This window comes from Athene cunicularia (assembly GCF_003259725.1).
Source record: "Athene cunicularia isolate RWA chromosome 8 unlocalized genomic scaffold, athCun1 chr8_part1, whole genome shotgun sequence".
Lineage (NCBI taxonomy): Eukaryota > Metazoa > Chordata > Aves > Strigiformes > Strigidae > Athene > Athene cunicularia.
Window position 1 is genome coordinate 22,256,982 of NW_020799109.1, and position 25,712 is coordinate 22,282,693.

The 25,712-nt window shown below is 43.0% G+C and overlaps 1 protein-coding gene across 3 annotated transcripts; it reads left to right on the top strand.

Moving 5' to 3' along the window:
* Positions 1-800: 800 nt before the first annotated feature.
* Positions 801-25,712, top strand: LOC113482988 (pancreatic alpha-amylase). Of its 3 annotated transcripts, none has more exons than XM_026854154.1 (11): positions 801-830; positions 2,121-2,334; positions 4,540-4,686; positions 6,362-6,559; positions 7,869-8,099; positions 8,977-9,110; positions 9,198-9,320; positions 9,432-9,531; positions 9,744-9,865; positions 9,975-10,100; positions 10,419-10,608. In XM_026854154.1, exons 2-11 carry the CDS (start codon positions 2,167-2,169, stop codon positions 10,606-10,608), a joined length of 1,539 nt encoding a protein of 512 aa, XP_026709955.1. In that variant the 5' UTR covers positions 801-830; positions 2,121-2,166. The 3 variants fall into 3 exon arrangements, with proteins under 3 accessions (XP_026709955.1, XP_026709956.1, XP_026709954.1); XM_026854155.1 differs by lacking the exons at positions 801-830; positions 4,540-4,686; positions 6,362-6,559; ... (5 more) ...; positions 9,975-10,100; positions 10,419-10,608 and adding exons at positions 20,751-20,886; positions 21,470-21,616; positions 21,826-22,023; ... (5 more) ...; positions 24,954-25,079; positions 25,398-25,712 and having other exon boundaries at positions 2,021-2,198; XM_026854153.1 differs by lacking the exons at positions 801-830; positions 2,121-2,334; positions 4,540-4,686; ... (6 more) ...; positions 9,975-10,100; positions 10,419-10,608 and adding exons at positions 20,716-20,886; positions 21,470-21,616; positions 21,826-22,023; ... (5 more) ...; positions 24,954-25,079; positions 25,398-25,712.

Here is a 25,712-nt window from a genome sequence, read left to right on the forward strand (position 1 = left end):
GGCGTGTTCACAGCCGGCGTGTGCCGGAGAGCCCCGGCGAGCCTGTGGCGGCAGGCTGCTCCCGGCGAGGGCTGTGCGGGGGGCAGAGTCCAGGCGGGGTTGCTTCGCCTTCGTGAAACGTGCCGCTGCTGAGGGAAGCTCTGCGGGGAGTGCCTACAAGGTCAAATGGAAACTACTTTCCTGTAACAGCCTTTAGCAGCTGAAGTTTCAGCAGGCTGCGTCAGACCTCTCACAAATTTAGATATTGGCTGTTGATAGTATTTCTGAAGCAGCAGCTGAGTTTCGTACCACAGATTTTAACCCAGCAGAAGACGGGCTGACCTGATTCTCACATTGTCCAAGACAGCAATGGTGTTCTTCAGAAACAGTTTTCTTCCATGTTCCTTGAATTGCCATCAGTTGTCCTCCTTTTTCTTTCACGGGAGAATACAGGCCTCTCCCTTTTTTTTCTAAGTTTCAAAAGCATTTTGAAGCTAGAGCCTTCAGAGTGTGTTGGGGATTTCAACATCTCCATTCTCGTCATCGCTTGTACTGAAGTCAAAGCAGCCATAAGCCTATTTCAAGGAAATGAAAAACTATATTGAGTCTTCTTGTCAAGCACTAGGCCTTGGAGCTGGTTGGGTCAAAATACATTATTCTTTCTGCTTTCTGTAATTTACTGCTTTGTGTACTTACTGCTGTACATAAAAGTTGCCAATAAATGGCTTATGTCACCAGAGAAGATCCAACTTTGCTTGTTTTCTGTTAATGTACCTTCTTCCTGTCACGGCAAATTTCTTTTCTTGAAAATGGAAGCACACAGAGCAACTGCTTATACCGAAGATCTGCAAGTAAATAATTGTATTAATATATTTTAAAAATGTATAAATAAAAGCTAAAATAATTTTATTAAAATTCTTTTGTTCAGAAGCAGGAAAACCAGCAAAATTTACCAAATGATTCATTATAAATAACTGGCTGCCTGTGAAGTATACTGGCAGCTGATAGTCACAGGCTCTGGGAGACAGGTTCTACACAAAAACTGTCATATTTTGTGCTTGAATTTGCTCCAAGGAGTGCAGCTCCACTGACTGAGAGATACATATGATCTGTTCCTTGAAATAAACATGAGGGTTTGCAAAAGATGGTGTAGGACTTCTTTGTATCTCATTCTCTCTAAATCAACTTCTAAACATGAAGAGTGCAAAATGGGATCCTAAACAGTGTAATGCAAACCTTGATAGTTGTTTAACTTCTGGTTTGTTCTAAGTTGTATCTCTCTTTGCCTGGGAAAAAGGTGAGGCAGTTTTAATAGGCTCATCATCTGTGTTTGTATATAAGTAAATACAAACGATATGATTTGGAAAGTATAGTTCCTAGCCTAGCTTATCAGAAGGTAATGCAGCTGCGTTTCCTCTTCTAGAAAGCTCCTTAAGTGCATTTGCAGAGCTCTGTACCTGGTCACTGTGGAGACTTCTTGATTATGGAGCTTCACAGCACTTCAGACCTCTGCATGCCATTGTGCTGTGTTCTCTGGAAGAAGAGTAGCTCCACGCAAATTGTACAGATGTACAGAGGTTAAGTGTTTAGTATTTCAGGTTTTGAGTCTGTATAGCTGCTTCTGTATCTGAGAGTCCTTCCAAGATTAGGGCTGTTTGAATGATACAGATGTCGTGTATCACAACCCTGGCATATGTTAGACCTCCAGAATATCTGGGATGTTGCAGCAACTTACAACAAAAAACATGCCACTACCCCTAGGCCTTGTCTAAATATGCACATCACAGTAACATGGTTTGGGGAAAAAAGATGCCTCTCAAGGATAAATAAGAATGTAAAATAGTATACATTAAAATGTCCATTTCAGTCTGTATAAGTACTCCTTTGCATTTTGGGGTTGGTTTTGGCTTTTATACTAACAAAAATACAACTTTTGGATGCTGAAGACAGCCTGTGTTAGACAATGTCTGAATTTTGACTTCAGAAAAACAAAGTTACAGTTTAGTGTGAGAGGTTGATATAGCTTAGAGTCCAATTCTCAAACTAAATGACAATCAAGTAAAGTTAAATAAATATGATGCCAGAGATGGGCATTTACTTTTAAATGTGTGTTTTGTAACGTGTACTTTACCCTCTTGCAGGAACATCAATTGACAGTAAGAGGAGTGCAACTGATCACAGCACAGGATGGGTATCTATTTTCTTCTGTTAATTGTAGGGTTTTGCTGGGCACAGTACAACCCTAATACTCTCTCTGGGAGGACGTCTATTGTACATCTCTTTGAGTGGCGCTGGGCCGATATTGCTCTTGAATGTGAACGCTATTTAGCTCCTAATGGATTTGGAGGAGTTCAGGTATGTCTGTTCCTATCAGTAGGTAGTAAAATTGCTACATGGATGATAATTTGTTTTTCAGAGAAAATGTTCAATTCACGAAAGGACAGGTACTGAGAAAGAAAAATAGAAATTGGTAATGGAAGTAGTAAATGCTGACAAATATATTCTTTAGCTATCATCATGTAAGCATGAATTTATTTCATTGCTCCAAAGTGCATGTTTTGCACTCTGTGCTGTTACATTTAGATGAATTAGAATTGCATATTACTGGCTAAATCTTTTTTTTTACTGCTGTGAAGAGTAACCTGCGTTTATCTGCTTGATGTTATTTAAATCAAGGGAAGCTCTTAAGAGTTAGATAAACATAAAATGAAACTATGACTTAAAAAAAAAAAAAAGTGCTTCCAAAGAGAATACCAAAGTGCTGAAGGTTTTAAATGAACAAATACGAAAGGTTGCTAATTGTTTTCATCTAAATTGGCAAGTATCTCTCATAAAGCCTAGAGTCAGAGTAAGCTGTTAATAGACCTTCTTTGCAGGAACCTGCTGTGAGCAGCCAGAACTGAACTGAACACACGTTCTGGTGGAGGTGTGTCGATGTGAATCTGTTCCGTCTGAACAACAGACGTGTTCCTGGTGGAACCAGTAGTGTCAGATGAGTGGGATTCTACAGCTGGAGAGCAGTCACCCATTAAAACTATTTCATTTGTTTGTCAGATTGCTCACGAAAAACTGGTGAGAAAAGTCTGCCTGTCTCTCCTAGCCCAGGAGTTTTCAAGTTGGCCTGAGTGAGAACTTTCCTATAATTTGCAAATAATACATCTTTTCTTTGCAACCTTCTTTCCAGGCACCCAGGCCTGATTGATTTTAAACTGATTTCTCAGACTATGGTAGACTTCTGGATATCTTTTTAATCCATGCTTGAAATGCTGGGGTTTCAACCCCAAGCCCCAAATTAAGGTTGACATATGGGTGATTCGCACAGCCCTTCCCAAAGGGGGGGTGAGTTTGCCTTTAGGCTTCCCTCCAGGGTGCGGCCGGCCTGGCAGGGAGATCCATTGGGTAAATGAGCCCCAGGTGTTCTGCATTAAGTAACCAAGGGTCAGGTGTCCCACTTAGGGATAAAAGCTGGGACCACTTGCAGGAAGGGGCAGTGTCTGTCTGTGAGGTGGATGCACTTTGCAGAGTTCTCTGTTAGGGAAGGACCTCCCACCTCCCTGGAACTGGGCTTCAGTCAGGTCTGGCTTTTGTAAACGTGGGCTGTGTAGAGATTCAGTATGTGGCTTCCTTGGTCTTATGTATTTGGTTTGTTGTCTCCTGTCCCTTCTATGGGAGACCTCATTTCACCATTTATTCCACCCGTTGTTGGTCGTGTGGTGTCATTGTTGGGTTAGTGGGATTGATATCAATTGTGTATAATCTGACAGACTTGTTTGTACCCCCAGTGCTCACCCATGTACCGACCCTTTTGTATCAAATACAATTTGGTTATTGGTTCATCTTTATGCTGGCTGTGTCCTTTATGCTAGGCCTAATAATTGGCAAAACAATGCTGTAACAGGGTCTCAGAGAGAAAGTTTTTTTCAGATGCAGACTTGCTGAGCTGGTCACAAAGGCATGGCAGCTAAGGAGGTTTCACCTAGGGATCTTTGTGAGAAATGGTGGGATCAGGTGATTATGCCCAGAGATTTGGAGGTAGCAGCAAAAGCTTGTTGGCTGAAGAGTATCCTGGAAAAAGTCTATAAAAGGAGGAGGTACAGCTTATCTGGAAGCTGTGACCAGTCTCATGTCAAGAACCTTTTTATTCAAAACATTACAAAAATGGAAGTCTGATCAATTTTAAGGGTAGGATGTTATGTCAATTGTTCTGCAGTTCCTTCTTGAGTCTGGGCTGTTTCTGTTGACCTAGTCCTTCAGATTTCAGATCTTTCTTTTGATCTTTGAAGCCTGCAATCATGCGGCTAATTAGGACGCTATGTCCATGGACGTCATTTTCATAGTATGTTTCTACCTACTGAAGGTCCAGGTCTAAGTTTTTTATTTCCAGCCCACTACAATGTAAGAAGAGGATACTGCGGATCTAAATAGCTTAAGTATTGTGAGCATCTTCTATTAAAGGGACTTGATTTTCTATTTTAATATTCTTCTTTCTCTAAGAATACTGGAGAAACAAATAAACTATTATCAATATCCTGTTACTAAGAGATACCATCTTATTCACAGATTTCACCTCCAAATGAAAATGTTATCATTACTGACCCCTGGCAACCATGGTGGGAAAGATATCAGCCCATCAGCTACAAGCTGTGCACACGATCTGGAAATGAAACTGAATTTAGAGACATGGTGACCAGGTGCAACGATGTTGGAGTAAGTGCTTTGAAAAACCTGGTGTTAACAAGTAATTTAGAGGCAGAGACATGGTAGTACTGAAGATGTTTGTTTTTTGATAGAATCAGAGAATAGTTTGGGTTGGAAGGGACCTTTAAAAAGTCATCTAGTTCCAACCCCTCTGCCATGGGCAGGACATCTTCAACTAGAGCAGGTGGCTCAGAGCCCTGTCCAACCTGATTTTTGAATATTTCCAGGGATGGGGCATCTACCACCATTCTAGGCAACCTGTTCCAGTGTCTCACCACCCTTACTGTAAAAAATTGCTTCCTTATATCTAGTCTAAATTTACCCTCTTTTAGTTTAAAGCTATTACCCCTTGTTTATTGCAACAGGCCCTGATAAAATGTCCCTCCCCATCTTTCTTATAAGCCCCCTTGAAGTACTGAAAGGTGGCAGTAAGGTCTCCCCAGAGCCTTCTCTTCTTCAGGCTGAACAACCTCAACTCTCTCGCCATAGGAGAGATGTTTCATCCCTTTGATCATTTTTGTGGACCTGCTCCAACAGGTCCACATCTTTCCGGTGCTGAGAGCGAGCTCTAGAGCTGGGCACAGGACTCCAGGTGGGGTCTCACCAGAGTGGAGAGAGAAGCAGAATCACCCCCCTCAGCCTGCTGGCCACACTTCTTTTTGATGCAGCCCAGGACATGCGTGGCCTTCCAGTCTGTGAGCGCACATTGTTGGCTCGTGTCCAGCCTTTCATCCACCAGGAGACTCAAGTCCTTCTCTGCAGGGCTACTCTCAACCCCTTCATCCCCCAGCCTGTACTGATACCAGGGGTTGCCCTAACCCAGGTGCAGGATGTTGCACTTGGCCTTGTTGAACCTCCCACAGTTCACATGGGCCCACTTCTCGAGCTTGTCCAAGTCCCTCTGGCTGGCATCCTGTCTCTTGAGTGTCAACCACACCACTCAGCTTGGTGATGTCTGCAAACTTGCTGGGGCTGCACTCGATCCCACTGTCTGTGTCACTGGTGAAGATACTAAACGGTGCTGGTCCTAGCACAGGCCCCTGGGGGACACCACTTGTCACCAGTCTCCATCTGGACACTGAGCTGTTGGCCACTACCCTCTGGATGTGACCATCCAACCAATTCCTTACCCACTGAACAGTTCGTCCATCAAATCCTTTTCTCTCCAAATTAGAGAGAAGGGTGTTGTGAGGGACCATGTTAAAGGCCTTACGGAGGTCCAGGTAGATGACATCCAATAGCTCTTCCCTAGTCCACGGATACAGTCATTCCATCACAGAAGGCCACTAGGTTGGTCAGGCAGGATTTGCCCTTGGTGAAGCCGTGCTGGCTGTTCAAATCACCTCCCTGTCCTTCATGTGCATTGGTATAGCTCCTAGGAGAGATGATCTGTTCCAGGATCTTCCCAGGCACAGAGGTGAGGCTGACAGGTGGGTAGTTCCCAGGGTCCTCCTATCTACCCTTTTTTAAAATGGGTGCAATGTTAACCTGCCTGTCTGTTGAGATGCATGTTGTATCACCATCACTATATGTTAATAGTAGACAAATTTTTAAAATAAGATGTTGGGGGAAGCAAACAAACAGAAATAGAAGGATAGGACAGGAGGTAAGAGAGGGAGCATGTTGATAAGTGGTGCCGTGGGAAGTAGCTTTCTCAAACTGGAATGTGAATACTGTTCTCTAGGTACATATTTATGTGGATGCAGTAATCAACCATATGTGTGGAGCTAATGCTGGTGCTGGTGACCATGCTACTTGTGGAAGCTATTTCAATGCAAAGACTGAAGATTTTCCAGCTGTGCCATATTCTGGCTGGGACTTTAATGATGGTAAATGTAAATCTAGAAGTGGAGACATTGAGAATTATCATGATGTATCTCAGGTAAACGGAGACCTATAAATATATATTTCATGTAGATCCATTCCTGGGCTATGATTTCCTTGCTCCCCTTTACTGTCAGACACTTTTAAAAAACCAAACCAAAACAAAAACCCTCATGGAAAACCATCCAAATTGATAACAGAGGTTAGCCTTGCTGTCAGGAACACCACTTCTTAAAAGGATAGCACTACTTGAGCCAATGGCTCAATTTCAGATATAGACAAATGTACTTAGGTACTTTATACAGGGGGGGGGGGAGGGGGTTGTGTTTAAAAAAAAAAAAACTAAATTACTATTTGCCAGTAGGAGTTATTTGCCTTTTATTGTAATTTGGAAGTTTTCTTTGGTCTTAGTTTCAGAAGAGAGAGATTAGCATTTCATAAAGAAAAATAGAATCTTGAAAATTAAGCTTCTGTTTAGAGATTTCCTAGGAGTCTATCTGTTCCTCTATATCAGATTACAAGGTCAGGACTTTAAAACTACCACAGCATTAAAAAATATTTTATAAAGATAAATACCTATTGTTCTTGAATAATGTCTTATGCCTTTCAAATACATTTGATCTTTTCTGAGTCTAAGTTGAGGGGAGAGGGGTTATGGAGAAATGGCAGAAGAAGGGGAGACTTTAAATGTCCCTGAATTCTTGAGCAGTTCTAAAGGAGCATCTTTATAGCCAATTCTTTAGTACACTTTACAGCATAGGCTGATGCACCTTGCTCTCTCTAGGCAGATGTGCATAGCCATAGAAACCCATCATAAGAGTTATTAAAAAAAGCATTTCATTATATTCAGTGTATATTTAAAGTGTTCTTTTGATGAAAATTGATGCCCATCATTTTATATTTACAGGAAACAAAGGCAAAAAGGGGACAGAAAACAAAAGTTTAATATTTCATAAGGCTATAACTCAAGATTTTTAAATGGTTTATAATTTCTAGAAACCTTTCCTACATCAGAGAAGAAATGAGAGCATTTGAAATAGTAATGAATCTGTTCCTCAATACACTGGAGTAAAAACATTTTACCATATTTTTGCCCTGTACTTGCATTAAAATGCTGATTATAGATTAATGGCTTGACTCTGTTATAATCTTTCATCACCTACAGCTTTTTAAGCTGGGTGAATGCAAATTTCTTAGTATTCCTTCTGTGTAGATGACTGTCCAGGATGATTGTCCAAGGCAAAGATATGCATGGTGAACAATGGCTAGTGAAGGTTTTATTTGGCAGGTAACAAAATTCCAAATATATGTAGAACACTACATTTAGTTTATTAGGTGAAATTATTCATTTCAGAATTTTTATATAGGTCCGAGACTGCCGCTTGGTTAGCCTTCTTGATCTGGCCCTGGAAAAGGACTACGTACGCTTTAAAGTTGCTGAGTACATGAACTACCTCGTTGATATTGGTGTAGCAGGCTTCCGAATTGATGCTGCCAAGCATATGTGGCCTGGGGATGTGAAGGCGATTTTAGAAAAACTGAAAGATCTAAATACTAAATGGTTTTCTGCAGGAGCCAAACCTTTCATTTACCAGGAGGTAATCTTTATTTTTTCAATTGTACTTTACAAACATATTTCTTGCAGGCATGGTATAGACTCAGTCCCACACTGTAAGCAGTGCTTTGCTTGAACTGGGCTGAAGCAGCTTTCAGTCTCAAGATCTATAGAAATCATCATCAAGATTTAATAACCATGATTTACAAATATCTAATCTGCCTACAAATGATAATAAACATGCAAAGTGCCCCAGCTGGACCTGCTGGAACTAGGTAACCTGGGAATTTCACTTGGGATGAAATTCACTGCAGTGAAGTTATTGAAAACTTCTGTTGGCTTAAAAAGGAGGTTTCACTCCCTGAATTATAAATTCTGGATAATAAATTGAAGCAGAAGATATAAATGGTGATTATGGCCTGATACTTGGTTTTCCAGTGACATAAGCAGTGTTAGTTGACATTCCGAAATTGGGTTTTATGTTTGAATAGCAAATATTGAGAAGACCTAAGAAGCAGGTAATTGTTGGTTTTGGTCATCAGAAGCTAAGGTTGCTAGACACATTTTGGCCTGCAAGTTCTATGGCAAATAGTGGAACATTCCTTAGCTACATAGTGAAATGAGGCTGCTCATGTGCTGGAAACAGGCATTGGTCACTAGACTAAATATAAAGTTGGTACGGCCTGAGCCTTAGTTGTAGAGATAAATCAGGGTAAGGAGATTTAGGATGAAGAGAGAAAAGAGGTTCACAGCTATGCTGCGATAAAATGTAGAAAATAGCTTTATATACAATTTTGCAAGTTAGCCACATAATATACTTAGCTCAAGTAGTGCCTCTTCCTTAGAACAATGTCTAGGGCAGTATCCTCTATTTGTTTGGGTTTTTTAAGTAGAAAGGTATGTTCTGTTTCCTGTACCAGGTAATTGACTTGGGCGGAGAGCCAATCAAAGGCAGTGACTACTTTGGAAATGGCCGAGTGACAGAATTCAAATATGGTGCAAAACTGGGGACAGTGATCCGCAAGTGGAATGGAGAAAAGATGGCCTACTTAAAGTAAGATTGAAGATGCTGCAACTTACCTGGGATACGCTGGATACGCCGATTGACAGGGTAGCTTCAAGTCTTTGTGTTTTTGGCTAGGAACTGGGGAGAAGGCTGGGGCTTTGTGCCTTCCGACAGAGCCCTGGTCTTTGTGGATAATCACGACAACCAGCGGGGGCATGGGGCCGGTGGAGCTTCCATTCTAACCTTCTGGGACCCCAGGTAAAGGATTGCTTGTCTGGGTGATGCTTCTTCCTTTTGCTTGCTTGTCTTTCTGTTCTCCGGCATGCTTTCTCTTTCCACGTCTCACTACTTTTTCTGTCTAACAAACAGGCTTTATAAAATGGCAGTTGGTTTCATGCTTGCTCATCCATATGGGTTCACACGTGTGATGTCAAGTTTTCGCTGGCCAAGATCTTTTGTAAATGGACGGGTAAGCTTGTAACACTGAAGATACATTCATGGTGAATAAGGATCCGAACAGGCCCAGAGCTGCAGCCCAGTGCATTTAAATTTGCTGAGTGATTTCTCTGTCCCCTGCTGGATCTAGCAGGTGGAACTTTGATGCTCCATCCAGCTTTTGTCTGCAGATAGGCTCTCTGCATTTTCAGGAAGAAGTTATAGACTTCTCTTTTTTTGTTACAGGATGTCAATGACTGGATTGGACCACCAAGTAACTCGGATGGGTCAGTAAAGCCTGTTACAATCAATGCAGACACTACCTGTGGCAACGACTGGGTTTGTGAACATCGCTGGCGTCAAATAAAGTAGGACACTGCGGAGAAAACATGAGTAAAAGCAGTGGCTTTTGCTTCCTGTTCCTTGTGGCTTTAGAGCTCTTGCAGCCACAGTGATAGGCGTTCCTTGCATTTTCAGGAACATGGTTATCTTCCGTAATGTGATGGATGGTCAGCCTTTCTCCAACTGGTGGGACAATGGCAGCAATCAAGTAGCTTTTGGCCGTGGTAATAAAGGCTTCATCGTTTTCAATAATGATGACTGGTAAGTCAGTGGGAGAGACTGTGTCCCTAGAAAGAAGTATAGCAACCCTCAAGAGCAATTCCTGATGGGAAGGGGAATGTCACTTTCTCATAACGGAGTGATCACTACCATCTGAGCTAGAGACATTCAGTTGCATGCCAGGTCTAGAGAGCCAGAATGGAATCATAGGGTGGGAAGCAAGGATAGGATCAGAAAGCTCACACCCTTACATTTCCCTTCAAAATAAGGGAGTAGCAACAAATTCAAAAACCCTATATCCAGTTTGAAATATCCGTTTTGAAAACAATGGATAAACAGCATTCACTTGTTTTCCCATAGGAATATGGATGTCAGTTTGCAAACTGGACTGCCTGCTGGTACCTACTGTGATGTTATTTCTGGACAAAAGGAGGGCAACAAATGTACTGGAAAACAGGTGTATGTTTCTGTTGATGGAATGGCTAATTTCCAGATTAGTAACAATGCTGAAGATCCGTTTGTTGCAATTCATGTTAATGCCAAGTTATAATTCAGTACATTTACTCTTTCCCCCCCTGTGCAATTCCCTGGTATTCAAGCATGAATGATTCCCTGTATCTAGTGAGTAATAAATGGCAATCAAAGTGAAGAGTAATGCTTTTTTCCTTACTGTGTTGGATTGTAACTTTATCATGTCATAACTAGTGGCAGTGCAGTGTTGGGTTTTAAGGTAATGCAGCACTCCATTTCCCACATCACAGAAACATGTGAGAAAATAAAATAAAACAGAAAGGAGCCAAACCACCACCTTGGTAAGTTACAAAGCCATCCATATTCCCATGGCCGGCACATACACACACAGAGATCTGTATCCCAAGGCAGACACACTGTGGGCAGTCATCTATGAGCAGTGCCTACACACAGTTTATCCCATTCTTGTGACAAACCACACCCAGGGTCTGGGTCATCAGAGGAAGCTGGGATAGGTGAACCAATTATTCCATCCCACGACATCAGTCAAGCCAGCAGATTGCTGGGTTCACAGTCAGTTTGTGCCTGTACAAATCAAAACCACAGCTTTTCCATTGTCAGCCCCAGTGCATTGCAGCAAATGACTATTCACAGCGGCTCTTCCAGTGGTGTCTAAGAAGCGTGCTGTATATCCACGCATTGCTTAGACCTTGTGACGATGGCTGAGGCACAGCATATCCTTGACTCTGTGGTGTGTTAGGCTTGCTTATTCTGTAATACCTCAGCGAATTAGGCGGATGATGTACAGACTTGGCAGCTTTCCCAATTTCATTGTCAGCCGTGAGAAAATGCTGAGGTAGATGCCAGAGTGCAGCCCTTGCTTTGAGTCAGAATGTCTTCTTGGCCAAAAGCACTTGTTGTGACCCATTCTGGAGGAGCAAATGGAAGAGGAACACTTGGATTTGCTACTTTTGAGGTCAAGGTGTATTTTTAAGGGCTGTTTCCCTTTTGTGGTGGGAGAGAGTGCACAGGTGCTGGGGGCGGCTGTTGGCTCTCAATGCGCCCAAGGGCTCGCAGTGTCTGTCAGGGCAGTCGTGGTGTGGGAGGAGGGTCCCCAGTAGTGTCCCTGGCCCAGAGGCTGGACCTGCTGCCTGGCTCCCCTGCTTGCTGTGGCCAGCACCACCTTGCTGAGGGCAGGGGGCCTGCTGGCAAAGCGCAGCCGCTGGATCTGCTGGATAGAGCTGTGCCAAAGGTTGGGAGACCCATGTGGCAGGATGTTAATAGCCATTGCCAACCTGTCGTGTGTCCTCAGGGTCAGGTCAGGGAGCCCTCCTGACCCTTTAAAGCAGACTGGCTCCACTTGTTTGTGTAAACTGGTGTGGCAAAGCGATGGGTTCACGTCTGTTGTGAACATTCCTGAAGTCAATTTTCAAGAAAAGTCATTTAAAAGCATGACATCTCATATAGTGCGTGATAGTGGCAGTATCCTGGCAGTTCAAAATTTACAATCAAGATGATGAATACGCCTCTGCTGTAGAAATTGGCATGATATTTTTAGGTTCCATAACTATGAAAGCTTAATCTTTTCTTGTCCTGTCTCTCTGCTTCTCTGAAGCCACTGTTTGCCACCCTTCCTGGGATTTCCAGTGGACTTGCTATGCAGATATCACTAAAATTTGAGAACTGTTTTTTTTTTCCTGAGAGGAAGACAATCTCAACTTTGTAGCATGTTATGATACTCACTTGTCTGGTGCATAGCAATAAACGTAGATGTTCTTTTTTTTAAAGGATGATAATTCAAGTCTAGTATCTCTACCTGAGCATCTTTACTCTGACCAGCTTCTTTCAGGTATTCCATATGTGGAGGTTGGAATGTTTAATATGAAGTTTACTTATTTGAAGATAACTGACACTAGATACTTTTTCTGACTTAGCTGAGTGATACAAAATATATTGAAATCAGAATACAAATGCAAGCTACGCATAGTAAAATATACCAATTGTAATATACAGGTCGATCACAATATCAACGTGATCTCCATTACAGGATGCTGGGTGTCACCAGTCAGTGGAAGGGAATATGTGGTTTGAAACCAGCTAAAGCCCACTGCTATCTTCAGAAATCTTTTGTTAGTTGTTTAGTTTTTATCATCTCAGTTCTGCTGAGCCACATGTACATTCCTCCCCATGCTGGTCTGGCAAAACTAGGGGGACATTCACATTCTTTTAATTTACTTAGGAATAAACAGTTAGACTACCAGCTAATTCAACTGACATAGCTCTTTATCTAAAATAAAGGCCACCTTCTAGCCCTCTTTGTGTTGAGATAAAGTCAGCATTCTTTGCAACACCAGTGGCCAGTCAGCCTGCATTATTCCATGAGCTACATGGATAAGTCCATTTTGCCTGTCTCCTCTGAGCCTGCTTCCTCTGGAGGGGTTTACTGGCCAGTCACGTGGTGGTATGTCTTGTGTGTGCATTGACACTGCAGCAGTGCATTGGGAAAATGCTGCTGTTGCATCATATATAGATGGTGTATTTGATTGACAGAGCTGTGCTGTGAGCACATAGGAACATATAAGAGCAGGCCTATTTTTTTAGGTTTGCAAATAAGAGTCTCATTTCAGTGCCTGAAACCCACATCCGCTAGTTCTTCACAACCAAGCTTCCAATAATACTGGGGGATCAAATTGATTAAAATGAGATTTCAAAACAAAGCCGAATCCCTCCAATGTCTCATCTGCCCAAAGCTTCAACTTTCCTAAAACTCCCTGGAAAATCAGAGCCAATTTGTTAGGCAGCTGATGGTTTTACCGTACTGAAAGAGATTCTGTTTGAAACTGCACATTAAATACTTTCTGCTTGGGCCTAGACTTCAGAAAGACTCATAAATCATCAGTGCTGGATGGCCACCGTATCTCCTGCTCTCATGCATTCCCTCAGCATGCTAAAATACTGCAGGCTATTCAGATTGAGCTGCTGAATAGCCTGTCACATGAGGGCTCCCAGTCCCCTTGCCAGTGGGTTGGCCATCCATTGCATTGAGCTACCAAGGATGGGTCCTCACTCTCCTTGGCTGATAGCAGTGTATTTCAGTGGAAAATGCATGCCATTAGAAACTGAATGTTATGCAGTGACATGCCATTGCACCAGTGGAACCCTGCAGGGAATGGTCATGCAGAAATTAACCTCAGGCACATTTCATTGGTCTCAGTAATACTGAGGAATGGGGGGGCTGTTCTCACTGAATTGGTAATCATGAGGTGGAATCATCTCACTGGTTCCTTGTTGTTAGTGAGTAGGCAAGGTCATTTGCAGTAATTTACTATTTCATTGTTGTAGTGGAAAAAGAGACCTTTAATAAGGTCTGTGGTATGAAAATGAACAGGTGGGCAAATGGGAGCTGCTCCTGCATTTTGTCCTTGAAGACAAATTCTGGGAAAGAGAAGGATGCATGTGACATATTCAATGGCACAGCTGTTTTCAGAAAGAACGTACAAGAGGCTGTTCAAGTACAAAGTGCACTAAAGTGGTTTTGGTTTTTTTGGGGGGGGTGTGGTTTTTTTTTTTTTTGTTTTTTGTTTTTTTGTGTTTTTTTTTCTTGGAGTAGATGTGCCAATTTGTGGACTTTTTGTTTTTCTCATGGATATTCATCAGATGTCAGGCAATTTCTGGTCTTCATATTCTCTCAGAGTGTTGTTTTATCATTGGCATGACTCAAACTTATTCATGAAGTATTGTTGCTGAGACCTTGATCTTATAAATCTGTTCCAAATGAAGATCTGAAATTATGTCATGAACAAAAGTCATAGGGCTATTTGAAACAGGAAATTGTAGGAAAAGCCAGAAGGGACTTGGGCAACAGCTCTGGCTTTCAGATTCAGTTTTATGTCAGGCAGCTAAAACTCACTTTTCATCTCATTTTGGATTTCCTTCCTTGACTCAGACAAATCATTGGTCATTTAAAGTGAGATGAAACCTTATTGTTCAGCGTTCAGCTAGGATAGAGTTAATTTTCACAAGAAGCTGGGAGGGGACACAGCCAGGATAGCTGACCTGAACTAGCCAAGGGGTTATTTGGGAGGTCATGCTCTGTATATATTTACTGGGGGAGGTGGCCGGGGGAGGAGGGGTTGCATCTTGGGAACAGGCTTAGCGTCGGGTTCTGGGTGGTGGGCAATTGCATTGTGCATCACTGGCTTTATATATCCTTTTATTGGTGTTATTATTATTTCTTCTCTCCTTGTGTTGTCCAATTAAACTGTCCTTATCTCAACCCACACGTTTTTACCTTTTTCTTCCTATCCTCCTACCCATCTCACCAGTGGAGATGAGGAGTGAGCTAGTGGCTGAGTGGTGCTTGGTTGCCAGCTGGGCTTAAACCACAACATGAGACATGAAGGGTTGAGATAATGACAGATCTGACCAGAGAGTGTTAAAACAAATTTGATATACGTATTTCTTATATTAGTTAAATAGTCAATTGTCACAGTCTTGGTTTATTTGTTCACATGGTGGTGTTATGTAAATCCTTACATGCACTATGTATTCCCTGTGGTGATGTTTGTCACTTCTGGGAGAGGGATCAGGACTACCATTGTGCTGTACTGGGTAATGTCACTTTACAATAGGATTACACCACTGGTCGTGAGGTTGTGTGGCATTTGTGTGGGGCATTGTTGTCAGGTGCGTACCTCGGCCACCTTCTCTCAGAATTTATTAGTAATCACACCCAATATATGAGGAAGATGGAGCAGGGGGGTACTTTCTTCTGGTCTTTCACTTCCCCAGGCTAATTACAACAGCTTTTGAGGGTTGTGAATATTATTGGAACTGGCATGCTTGTATTGCTATGTCTCCTGAATGTGTCTCAGGTCTTGTTTAGAGTTACACAAAATTTTTTTAAGAATACCTTCCAGAGATCTGTCCCAAGGCTGGATAGTCAGAGATGGCATGGCAAGTGGAAGAATATGGGCAGGTATCTAGAGAACTTCTCCCCTCCAATGGTTTGGAACCTCACTCCTGAACAACCACAAGACCCTGATGAAGTGCTAGAATATTTGAAAGGAAAATGCTGTGGCTGTTCTAAAGAGGCACAATTTATTGCACTGTCTGGGTCCCTGGCCAGTACCTACCAAACACTGCTTGATATTATGCATCACTCTTGGAGGGAAGGGAGGGAAGACAGGCTGATGGGCACTGTGGCTATTCCAACCCTTGTGACAAGCACAGCAGCTACACCAACCCTGGAGACAGGCACTGTAGCTACTCAAACCCCGGTGACAGACACTGTAGCTGAACCAGCTGATACTAGCCTGTGCTGGTATCAGTTGACCCTATACAGAAGAAGAAATACACCAAAAAATCAGTTCACTTAGTGAGGGATGAAAATGAACCAAGGTCATCACAAGAACAAGAAGAGAGGCAGAACCAGATATAAACACCTGATCCCTATCCCTCAGTGAGCTGCAAGATATGCGAAAGGTTTTCAGCTGCTGTCCAGGCAAGCATGCTGTTACCTGGTTGCTGCAGTGATGGGTAGAGAAGCCAAGCAGCTGGAATCCCTGTCGAGGGAGGGGGACATTGACAAGGTGATTGGAAAAAAGACACAAACTCTCAGCCTCTGGAGGTGACTCCTGTCAGGTGTGAAGGAAAGGTACCCCTTCAAGGAAGATATTACGTGTCACCTAGGCAAGTGGACTGCCATGGTGAGAGGTATCCAGTACCTGAAGGAATTAGCCATGCTGGAGGTGATTTATAATGATCCAGATAACAAGCAGTTACCTGCAGATCCAGATGAACTCCAACACACACAAACCATGTGGCAGAGGTTTCTACAAAGCGCACGACTATCGTATGCTGTCACGGATGGAGTGATGCATTTGTAAGAGAGAAGTAGCAGTATGTTTATTGAATTAAAACATCAATTTAACAAAGTTTGATAGTAAATGCAACAATGCTTTAACATGATTCGATGGCAAGGTTCTTTTGCTATTAACTGCATAGAGGACAGCGCCAGACAAAACTGTCAAGGAGAACCTCCCATTGAGTCATGGGGTTCAGAATGGGCCCCCTTGCTTTCTAAACTCCTTCTCAGAGTCATATTTACACACTGACTACAGAGCTTAGTTTCTTCCAAATTTGGCTTGATTCGGACATTGATCACCACCCTGGTTAGGTGGGTGCATTGTTCAAATTAGCCTTTGACGTATTGTTATCTGTCTCCCCCATATTTTGAGTTGGATGCAGCCATCATGACCAGACACATTCATTATGACCGCTACTGGTGATTATCACTTGAATAGGGTTATGGGAACTACAGGTCAGATTGTTGAGGCAGGGGGCAGGGGCAGGGCCAGGGGCAGGGCCAGGGTGGGGAGCACACCACTGCATATGCCAACTCAGTAGCAGTAATGTCTTGGAAAGAAGGAAAAGGACAAATGGTGAATGAAATATTTGGCTAGCTCCAGCAATACAAAGGAAGTCTCTCTCCCTGTGGGCCTGTGTCTTGGCTGTGGAGAAACTGTTGGGAGTTCCAGCTATTCAAACAGCATATGTCCTACTCACCACCTGTGCGGACCCATATCTCGGCTATTAGGAGTAACTATGCTTCTGATCCAGAGAGGATATAGAAGGTGCACACCATGGGGTACTCTGTAGTTTTACCTGTGTGACCACAGAGAGGACATGAGGAAGTGGGATGGAAAGCTACCTTGACCCTAGAGGCACAGGTACGTGAGTTGCAAAGATAAACAATCACAAAAGGGGATTCTTCCTGGAAAAATGCCTCTCCAGTTTCTGATGGGCAGTTCCCCAGACAGAGTAGAAGGGCTGATCTCACTTATGCTCCTCTTGAAGGGATGTCTGATTCACGTTAACAGAAAGTGAGTAATGAATACTATGACCAGGATTAGAGGGGCCCTGCCTCCAGTCAGGTGGAGGAAAGGGATGGCCAGGTTTATTGGACTGTGTGGGTTTGATGGCCTGGCACATCAGACCCACAGGAGTGTAAGGCCTTAGTTGGTACCAGTGCACAATGTATCCTGGTCCCACCAATCTACAAAGGGGCAGAACCCATCTGTATTTCTGGAGTCACAGGGGGATCTCAATAGCTAACTGTATTAAAAGCTGAGGTGAGTCTAACTGGGAATGAGTGGCATAAACACCCCACTGTGACTGGACCAGAGGCCCTGTGCATCCTTGGCATAGACTGCCTCAGGATAGAGTATTTCAAAGACCCAAAAGGGTAGAGATGGCCCTTTGGTATAGCTGCCGTGGAGGCAGAGGACATTGAACAGTTGTCCATCTCGCCTGGTTTCTCGGAAGACCCTTCTGTTGTGGGGCTGCTGAACAACAGGTGCCAATTGCTACCACAATGCTGCACTAGTGGCAATATTGTACCAACCGAGACTCTCTGATTCCCATGCATAAGCTGATTCATTGACTAGAAAGCCATGGAGTGATCAGCAAAACTCACCCTTTAATAGTCCCATATGGCCAGTGTGAAAATCTAAGGGAGAGTGGAGACTAACACTAGACTATCGTGGCCTGAATGAAGTCACACTGTGGCTAAGTGCTGCCATGCTGGATATGCTAGAACTTCAATAGGAAGGCATCCAAGTGGTATGCCAAAAGTGGTATCACTAATGCATTTTTCTGAATCCTTTTAGCAGCAGAATGCAGGCCACAGTTTGCTTTCACTTGAAGGGGTATCCAGTACACCTCAATCAACTGCCCCAGGGGTGGAAACACAGCCCCACCGTGTGCCGTAGGCTGATCCAGACTGCACTGGAACAGGGTGAAGCTCCAGAACACCTGCAATACATCGATGTCATCATCATATGGGACAACACAGCACAGTTTTTGAGAAAAGGAAGAAAATAGTTCAAATCCTTCTTCAGGCTGGTTTTGCCATAAAATGAAATAAGGTCAAGGGACCTGCACAGGAGATCCACTTTTTAGGAATAAAATGACAAGATGTAAGTAATCAGATCTCAATGGATGTGATAACAAAATAGCAGCTATGTTCCCACTGACTAGCAAAAAGGAAAAACATATGCTTTCTTAGGCATTGTGGGTTTTTGGAGGATGCATATTCCAGATTACAGTCTGATTGTAAGCACTCTCTACCAAGTGACCTGGAAGAAGAATGATTTTAAATAGGGTCCTGAGCAATGACAAGCCTTTGAACAGACTAAACAGGAAATAGTTCATGCAGTAGCCCTCAGGCCAGTCTAGGCAGGACAAAATGTTAAAATTGTGCTCTACACTGCAACTGGGGAAAATGGCCCTACCTGGAGTGTCTGGCAGAAAGCACACAGGGGTACCCAAGGCCAACCCCTGGGGTTTTGGAGCTGGGGATACAGAGGATCCAAGGCCCACTGTACTCCAACTGAAAAAGATATTGGCAGCACAGGAAGGAGTTCAAAGTGGTTGGTACTGAAGCACAGCTCCTCTTATCACCCCAACTGCCAGTGCTGGGCTGGATGTTCAAAGGGAAGGTCCCCTCTACACACCATGCAACTGATGCCACATGGAATAAGTGGGTCACACTGATCACACAGTGGGTGTGCATAGGAAACCCCGGTGACCCAGGAATTTTGGAAGTAATCAAGGACTGGCCAGAAAGCAAAGCTTTCACAATACCACCAGAGGAGGAGGTGATGTGTGCTGAAGAGACCCCACTGTATAATAAACTGCCAGAAAATGAGAAACACTATGTTACAACAAATGGAGCCCCAAAGTAATGGATTAAATAAACTCAATGGACATGTTAGAGGGATGTCTCATAGACTAAGGGAATGATACCTTTCTTTCTTTCTTTCTTTTCTTTCTTTCCTTTCTTTCTTTCTTTCTTTCTTTCTTTCTTTCTTTCTTTCTTTCTTTCTTTCTTTCTTTCTTTCTTTCTTTCTTTCTTTCTTTCTTTCTTTCTTTCTTTCTTTCTTCTTTCTCTCTCTCTCTCTCTCTCTGACAGGAAAAGGGGTGGTGAATAATTGGAAAGTGTAGGATCTGAGGATGATGTAGATGGTATGGAATAAGAGGTGGTTAATGTCCTGGCTTTGGCTAGGATAGAGTTAATTTTCACAAAAAGCTGGGAGGGGACATGGCCAGGATAGCTGCCCCAACTAGCCAAGGGGGTATTTGATACTCTGTGACGTCATGCCCAGTACATGTACTGGGGGAGGTGGCCAGAGGGTGGAGAGATTGTGTCTCAGGAACAGGCTGAGCATCAAGCATTGGGTTCTAGGTGGTGAGCAATTGCACTGTAAATCACTGGCTTTATGTATTATTTTATTAGTGTTTTTGCTATTATTGTTTCTTCTCTCCTTGTTTTGTGCTATTAAACTGTCCTTGTCTCAGCCCATGAGTTTTTACTTTTTTCTTCTTATCCTCCTCCACATCCCACCAGTGCATGGAGGAGTGAGTGAGCAGCAGTGTGGTGCTTCATTGTCAGCTGGGCTTAAACCATGACATTTATGCATCCTGTCTGTTGGAGAGGAGAACACTTGCAGCTCTGATCCCTTTCAGTGAGGTCGAGTGACAGGTCCTCTGCATGACTTTGTGAAGAGAACCAGTAACAGTTACTAGCAGGGACTCAGCAATGATGCTAGAAAAACTGCAGGCATGAAAAGGAGTCAGTTTCTAGTTACAAGTGTGATTCACCTGGTGAAGACCCATGATGTGTTGTGTGATACATCTCTTATTGACTGAGAGTGACTGGTCAGGTACCTTGGATTGAGCTGGGACTAATTCTGAGAGCTAGACATCTCTCATAGCTGGCAAACTCATGCATTCTCCTAGAGCTGTTATATTTCCAGTTGTCTTTTAATCACCTATCTTTCATTTTACCTTCCAGAGCCCCCTTTGAGGGTCTATGTGTTAAGTTTTGGAACATTTTTGATAAAGTATCTTTGTTTACATGGTTGGAAAGAGTGCAATTCTGAATTTAGGTGCACTGTTCACAGACTGCTTCGTTTATGATAATGTGTAATCATTGTGAAAAAGTATTTTATCTTCAGCTGCTAGGCAACCCAGGAAAAAACAAAACAGAAGAATGATATCGAGCTTGCTAGCCAAATAACTGATAGCATCGATCTGTGTGAATTTTGACAGCTGCAATAGGAACTTGGTCATCTTGCAGGAGTATAAATTGCCAGTAGAGAGACAGCAGCCTTATACTGAAGTCATGATGCAAGTCCTCTTCCTACTCACAGCTGTAGGGTTTTGCTGGGCACAGTACAACCCTAATACTCTCTCTGGGAGGACGTCTATTGTACATCTCTTTGAATGGCGCTGGGCCGATATTGCTCTTGAATGTGAACGCTATTTAGCTCCTAATGGATTTGGAGGAGTTCAGGTAAGTATGTTGTCTGTGACTAGGTAGGAAAATGGCACTGTAGCATTCAATTAATTAATAAAAAATTCCTGAATCGGGGACAGCCAGCTCTGAGTAACTTTAGTGTTGAAAAAGGAGGGACGGAAGTACTAACTGCTGTTAGACACAGGAGCCTACAGGGCCAATGAATGATATTGTATCTCTAGCGTATCAGTTACAAAGGGCCATGCTTTCCTCTGAAAGTCATACCCTGCAAAGCTAAGTTTTCCTCTTTACATTGTTCTTAGGGAAGTGCATAAGTCTTTCCTTAAGGGTGTCACCATTCCAGGTGAAAATAATTCCAGTGACTTCAGCCCTCTCATGTGCCTGTCCTTCAAAGCAGGCCCATCCTGGACCTGAGCAGCCCACAGGAATAAAAGACAACTTCTTTCTTGCCAGTCTGTAAGAGACATCTCACAGACCTGAGCTTGTGCTGTGGGAGAGAGAAAGACTGGGTTGGGTGCTACTGTCTCTGAGGGTAGATATGCTGAGAACAGATTTTGCCCTTAAAACATTAAAATAAATTCGACTGATTCCTTATCAAAGCACATATTTTCATCTATAGGTTTCACCTCCAAATGAAAATATTGTCATTACTAACCCGAACAGACCCTGGTGGGAAAGATACCAGCCCATCAGCTACAAGCTCTGCACTCGATCAGGAAATGAAAATGAATTCAGAGACATGGTGACCAGATGCAACAATGTTGGAGTAAGTGCTTTGAAAATCTGTATCTGATATGGCAAGAAGTGCTCTGTCAGCTGAGGGAAGTTACTGCTGCTGTCCTCAAAGGGGGCATAAACAGAGAACAAACTGAAGGGGAAAAAAAAATGATCGAATTAATAGCGCTGTGATAGAACTCTGGCTACCACTTCACCATCATTATGAAACATGCTGAAATGCACTTACTGCTTTTCCAGGTTCATATTTATGTGGATGCTGTTGTCAATCATATGTGTGGGGCTGCAGGTGGCTCAGGCACACATTCAACCTGTGGAAGCTATTTTAATGCTGGGAACAGAGATTTTCCAGCTGTGCCATACTCTGGCTGGGATTTCAATGATGGCAAATGTCGAACTGGAAGTGGAGATATTGAAAATTATGGTGATATGTATCAGGTAACTTTCTCTGGCAAAAGTTTGAAATATTTTTTCTTTTTCTTTTTTTTTTCTTTTTTTTTTTTTTTAACCTGTTGAGTAAACATTAGAGTAAGGCCAAACAAAGGGACTAGTTTCTCACAAAACCTGTTCTTAGTCACCTGACAAGTGAATGAAGTAGTGAACACAGGTACTGGAAAGGTACCTGTGGTGCAAAATACCCTAAGTACTGAGAAATCAAGAACCGTCCCTGAATGTTTCACATGGGTATGTGCAGGAGTTTGCTCCTGAACTGAGCCCAGTATACTCAGCTCAGCTGGTGAGCTCTTTCTTTTAGCTTGTAAACTCCTCTGATCTTGATAAGGAGCCCACTTGGAAAATTGACAGGAGTGCAAGGTGGTACTCTGGTTGAGTGACTTACTCTTTTTGGTAGATGGAATATGTCAGTTCTTTCTCAAGGTTACTGCTCTTCCTTTGGCCAATTTGCAGCAGTACACTGTGCTGTTTCTCATCCTCAGTTCTGATGACATCTGCACAGGGAAGTGATATCCTTCTCCAACTGTCCTAACTGGAGTATTGTGCTGCATAGTAAGTTTACTTCTGTCTTCGTGCAGACTGTTGTGGTTTAACCCCAGCCGACAGCTAAGCACCACACAGCCAGTCACTCACTCCTCCCCTGGTAGAGGGAGGGAGAGAATGAGAAAAGTGAGAAAACTCATGGGTTGAGATCAAGACAGTTTAATTGGTAAAACAAAAGCCACACATAAGCAAAGCAAAACAAGGAATTAATTCACCACTTTCCAACGGCAGGCAGGTGTTCAGCCATCTCCAGGAGAGCTGGGCTCCATCATGCATAACAGACACATAGGAAGAAAAAGTGCCATCACTCTGAATGTCTCCTGCCTTCTTCCCCCAGCTTTATATGCTGAGCATGATGCAGTATGGTGTGGGATATCCCTGGGGTCAGTTGGGGTCAGCTGTCCTGGCTGTGTCCCCTCCCAACTCCTTGTGCACCCCCAGCTCACTTACTGGTGTGGTGGGGTGAGAGGCCTTGACTCTGTGTAAGCACTGCTCAGCCATAAAAAATACATCCCTATATTATCAACACTGTTTTCAGCACAAATTCAGATTGTAGTCCCAAACTAGCTACTAGGAAGAAAATTAACTCTATCCCAGCCAAAATCAGCACACAGACTTTGGCATAATTCTCTTCTGTGCAAATGAAATATCCAAACAAAATTGATTTTATGTCTCAAAACATGCAAATATTTCATTGACAGGTTTTATAAGCTGACAGAGTGGCACCTCAATAATTTATTTTTTTTATAATACAGGTCCGGGACTGTCGCTTGGTTAGCCTTCTTGATCTGGCCCTGGAGAAGGACTATGTACGCTCAAAAGTTGCTGAGTACATGAATTATCTCATTGATATTGGCGTAGCAGGCTTCCGAATTGATGCTGCCAAGCATATGTGGCCTGGGGACATAAGAGCCTTTCTGGACAAGCTGAAAAATTTAAATACTAAATGGTTTTCTGCAGGAACAAAACCTTTCATTTACCAGGAGGTAATGTGGTTTTTTGCTTGTGTTTCTCTTTGTCTTTGCTATCTCTTTTAACTTCCTCCTTCAGAGGAATGGCAGGATTATATCTTCATCCAACTTTACCCCAGAAAGAGCTATCTTTGGAGGAGCCCTGCAGACATAAGTTGTTTTGCATTTTAAAAATACCTCCTCAACAGATTCTCATTCAACTTTACATTTTCTTTCTTCAATCATGTCTTTACATGTGTCCATCATGTATTATACTGACTTTGGGTTAATCTACACAGCAGAAATAAACATACATGAATATTTTTTCTCTCAAGGTAAAGCAAGAACTAATGTTGGGGACTGTACACTCCATATTTTATCTCTCTGAGATGTGAACAGATGCACAGTTTGTCCTTTGTGTACCAGGTAATTGACTTGGGCGGAGAGCCAATCAAAGGCAGTGACTACTTTGGAAATGGCCGAGTGACAGAATTCAAATATGGTGCAAAACTGGGGACAGTGATCCGCAAGTGGAATGGAGAAAAGATGGCCTACTTAAAGTAAGATTGAAGATGCTGCAACTTACCTGGGATACGCTGGATACGCCGGTTGACAGGGTAGCTTCAAGTCTTTGTGTTTTTGGCTAGGAACTGGGGAGAAGGCTGGGGCTTTGTGCCTTCCGACAGAGCCCTGGTCTTTGTGGATAATCACGACAACCAGCGGGGGCATGGGGCCGGTGGAGCTTCCATTCTAACCTTCTGGGACCCCAGGTAAAGGATTGCTTGTCTGGGTGATGCTTCTTCCTTTTGCTTGCTTGTCTTTCTGTTCTCCGGCATGCTTTCTCTTTCCACGTCTCACTACTTTTTCTGTCTAACAAACAGGCTTTATAAAATGGCAGTTGGTTTCATGCTTGCTCATCCATATGGGTTCACACGTGTGATGTCAAGTTTTCGCTGGCCAAGATCTTTTGTAAATGGACGGGTAAGCTTGTAACACTGAAGATACGTTCATGGTGAATAAGGATCCAAACAGGCCCAGAGCTGCAGCCCAGTGCATTTAAATTTGCTGAGTGATTTCTCTGTCCCCTGCTGGATCTAGCAGGTGGAACTTTGATGCTCCATCCAGCTTTTGTCTGCAGATAGGCTCTCTGCATTTTCAGGAAGAAGTTATAGACTTCTCTTTTTTTGTTACAGGATGTCAATGACTGGATTGGACCACCAAGTAACTCGGATGGGTCAGTAAAGCCTGTTACAATCAATGCAGACACTACCTGTGGCAACGACTGGGTTTGTGAACATCGCTGGCGTCAAATAAAGTAGGACACTGCGGAGAAAACAGTAAAAGCAGTGGCTTTTGCTTCCTGTTCCTTGTGGCTTTAGAGCTCTTGCAGCCACAGTGATAGGCGTTCCTTGCATTTTTCAGGAACATGGTTATCTTCCGTAATGTGGTGGATGGTCAGCCTTTCTCCAACTGGTGGGACAATGGCAGCAATCAAGTAGCTTTTGGCCGTGGTAATAAAGGCTTCATCGTTTTCAATAATGATGACTGGTAAGTCAGTGGGAGAGACCGTGTCCCTAGAAAGAAGTATAGCAACCCTCAAGAGCAATTCCTGATGGGAAGGGGAATGTCACTTTCTCATAATGGAGTGATCACTACCATCTGAGCTAGAGACATTCAGTTGCATGCCAGGTCTAGAGAGCCAAAATGGAATCATAGGGTGGGAAGCAAGGATAGGATCAGAAAGCTCACACCCTTACATTTCCCTTCAAAATAAGGGAGTAGCAACAAATTCAAAAACCCTATATCCAGTTTGAAATATCCGTTTTGAAAACAATGGATAAACAGCATTCACTCGTTTTCCCATAGGAATATGGATGTCAGTTTGCAAACTGGACTGCCTGCTGGTACCTACTGTGATGTTATTTCTGGACAAAAGGAGGGCAACAAATGTACTGGAAAACAGGTGTATGTTTCTGTTGATGGAATGGCTAATTTCCAGATTAGTAACAATGCCGAAGATCCATTTGTTGCAATTCATGTTAATGCCAAGTTATAATTCAGGAGAAATGTCCTTCTCTATTTACTCTGTACATTTACTCTTTCCCCCCTGTGCAATTCCTTGGTATTCAAGCATGAATGATTCCCTGTATCTAGTGAATAATAAATGGCAATCAAAGTGAA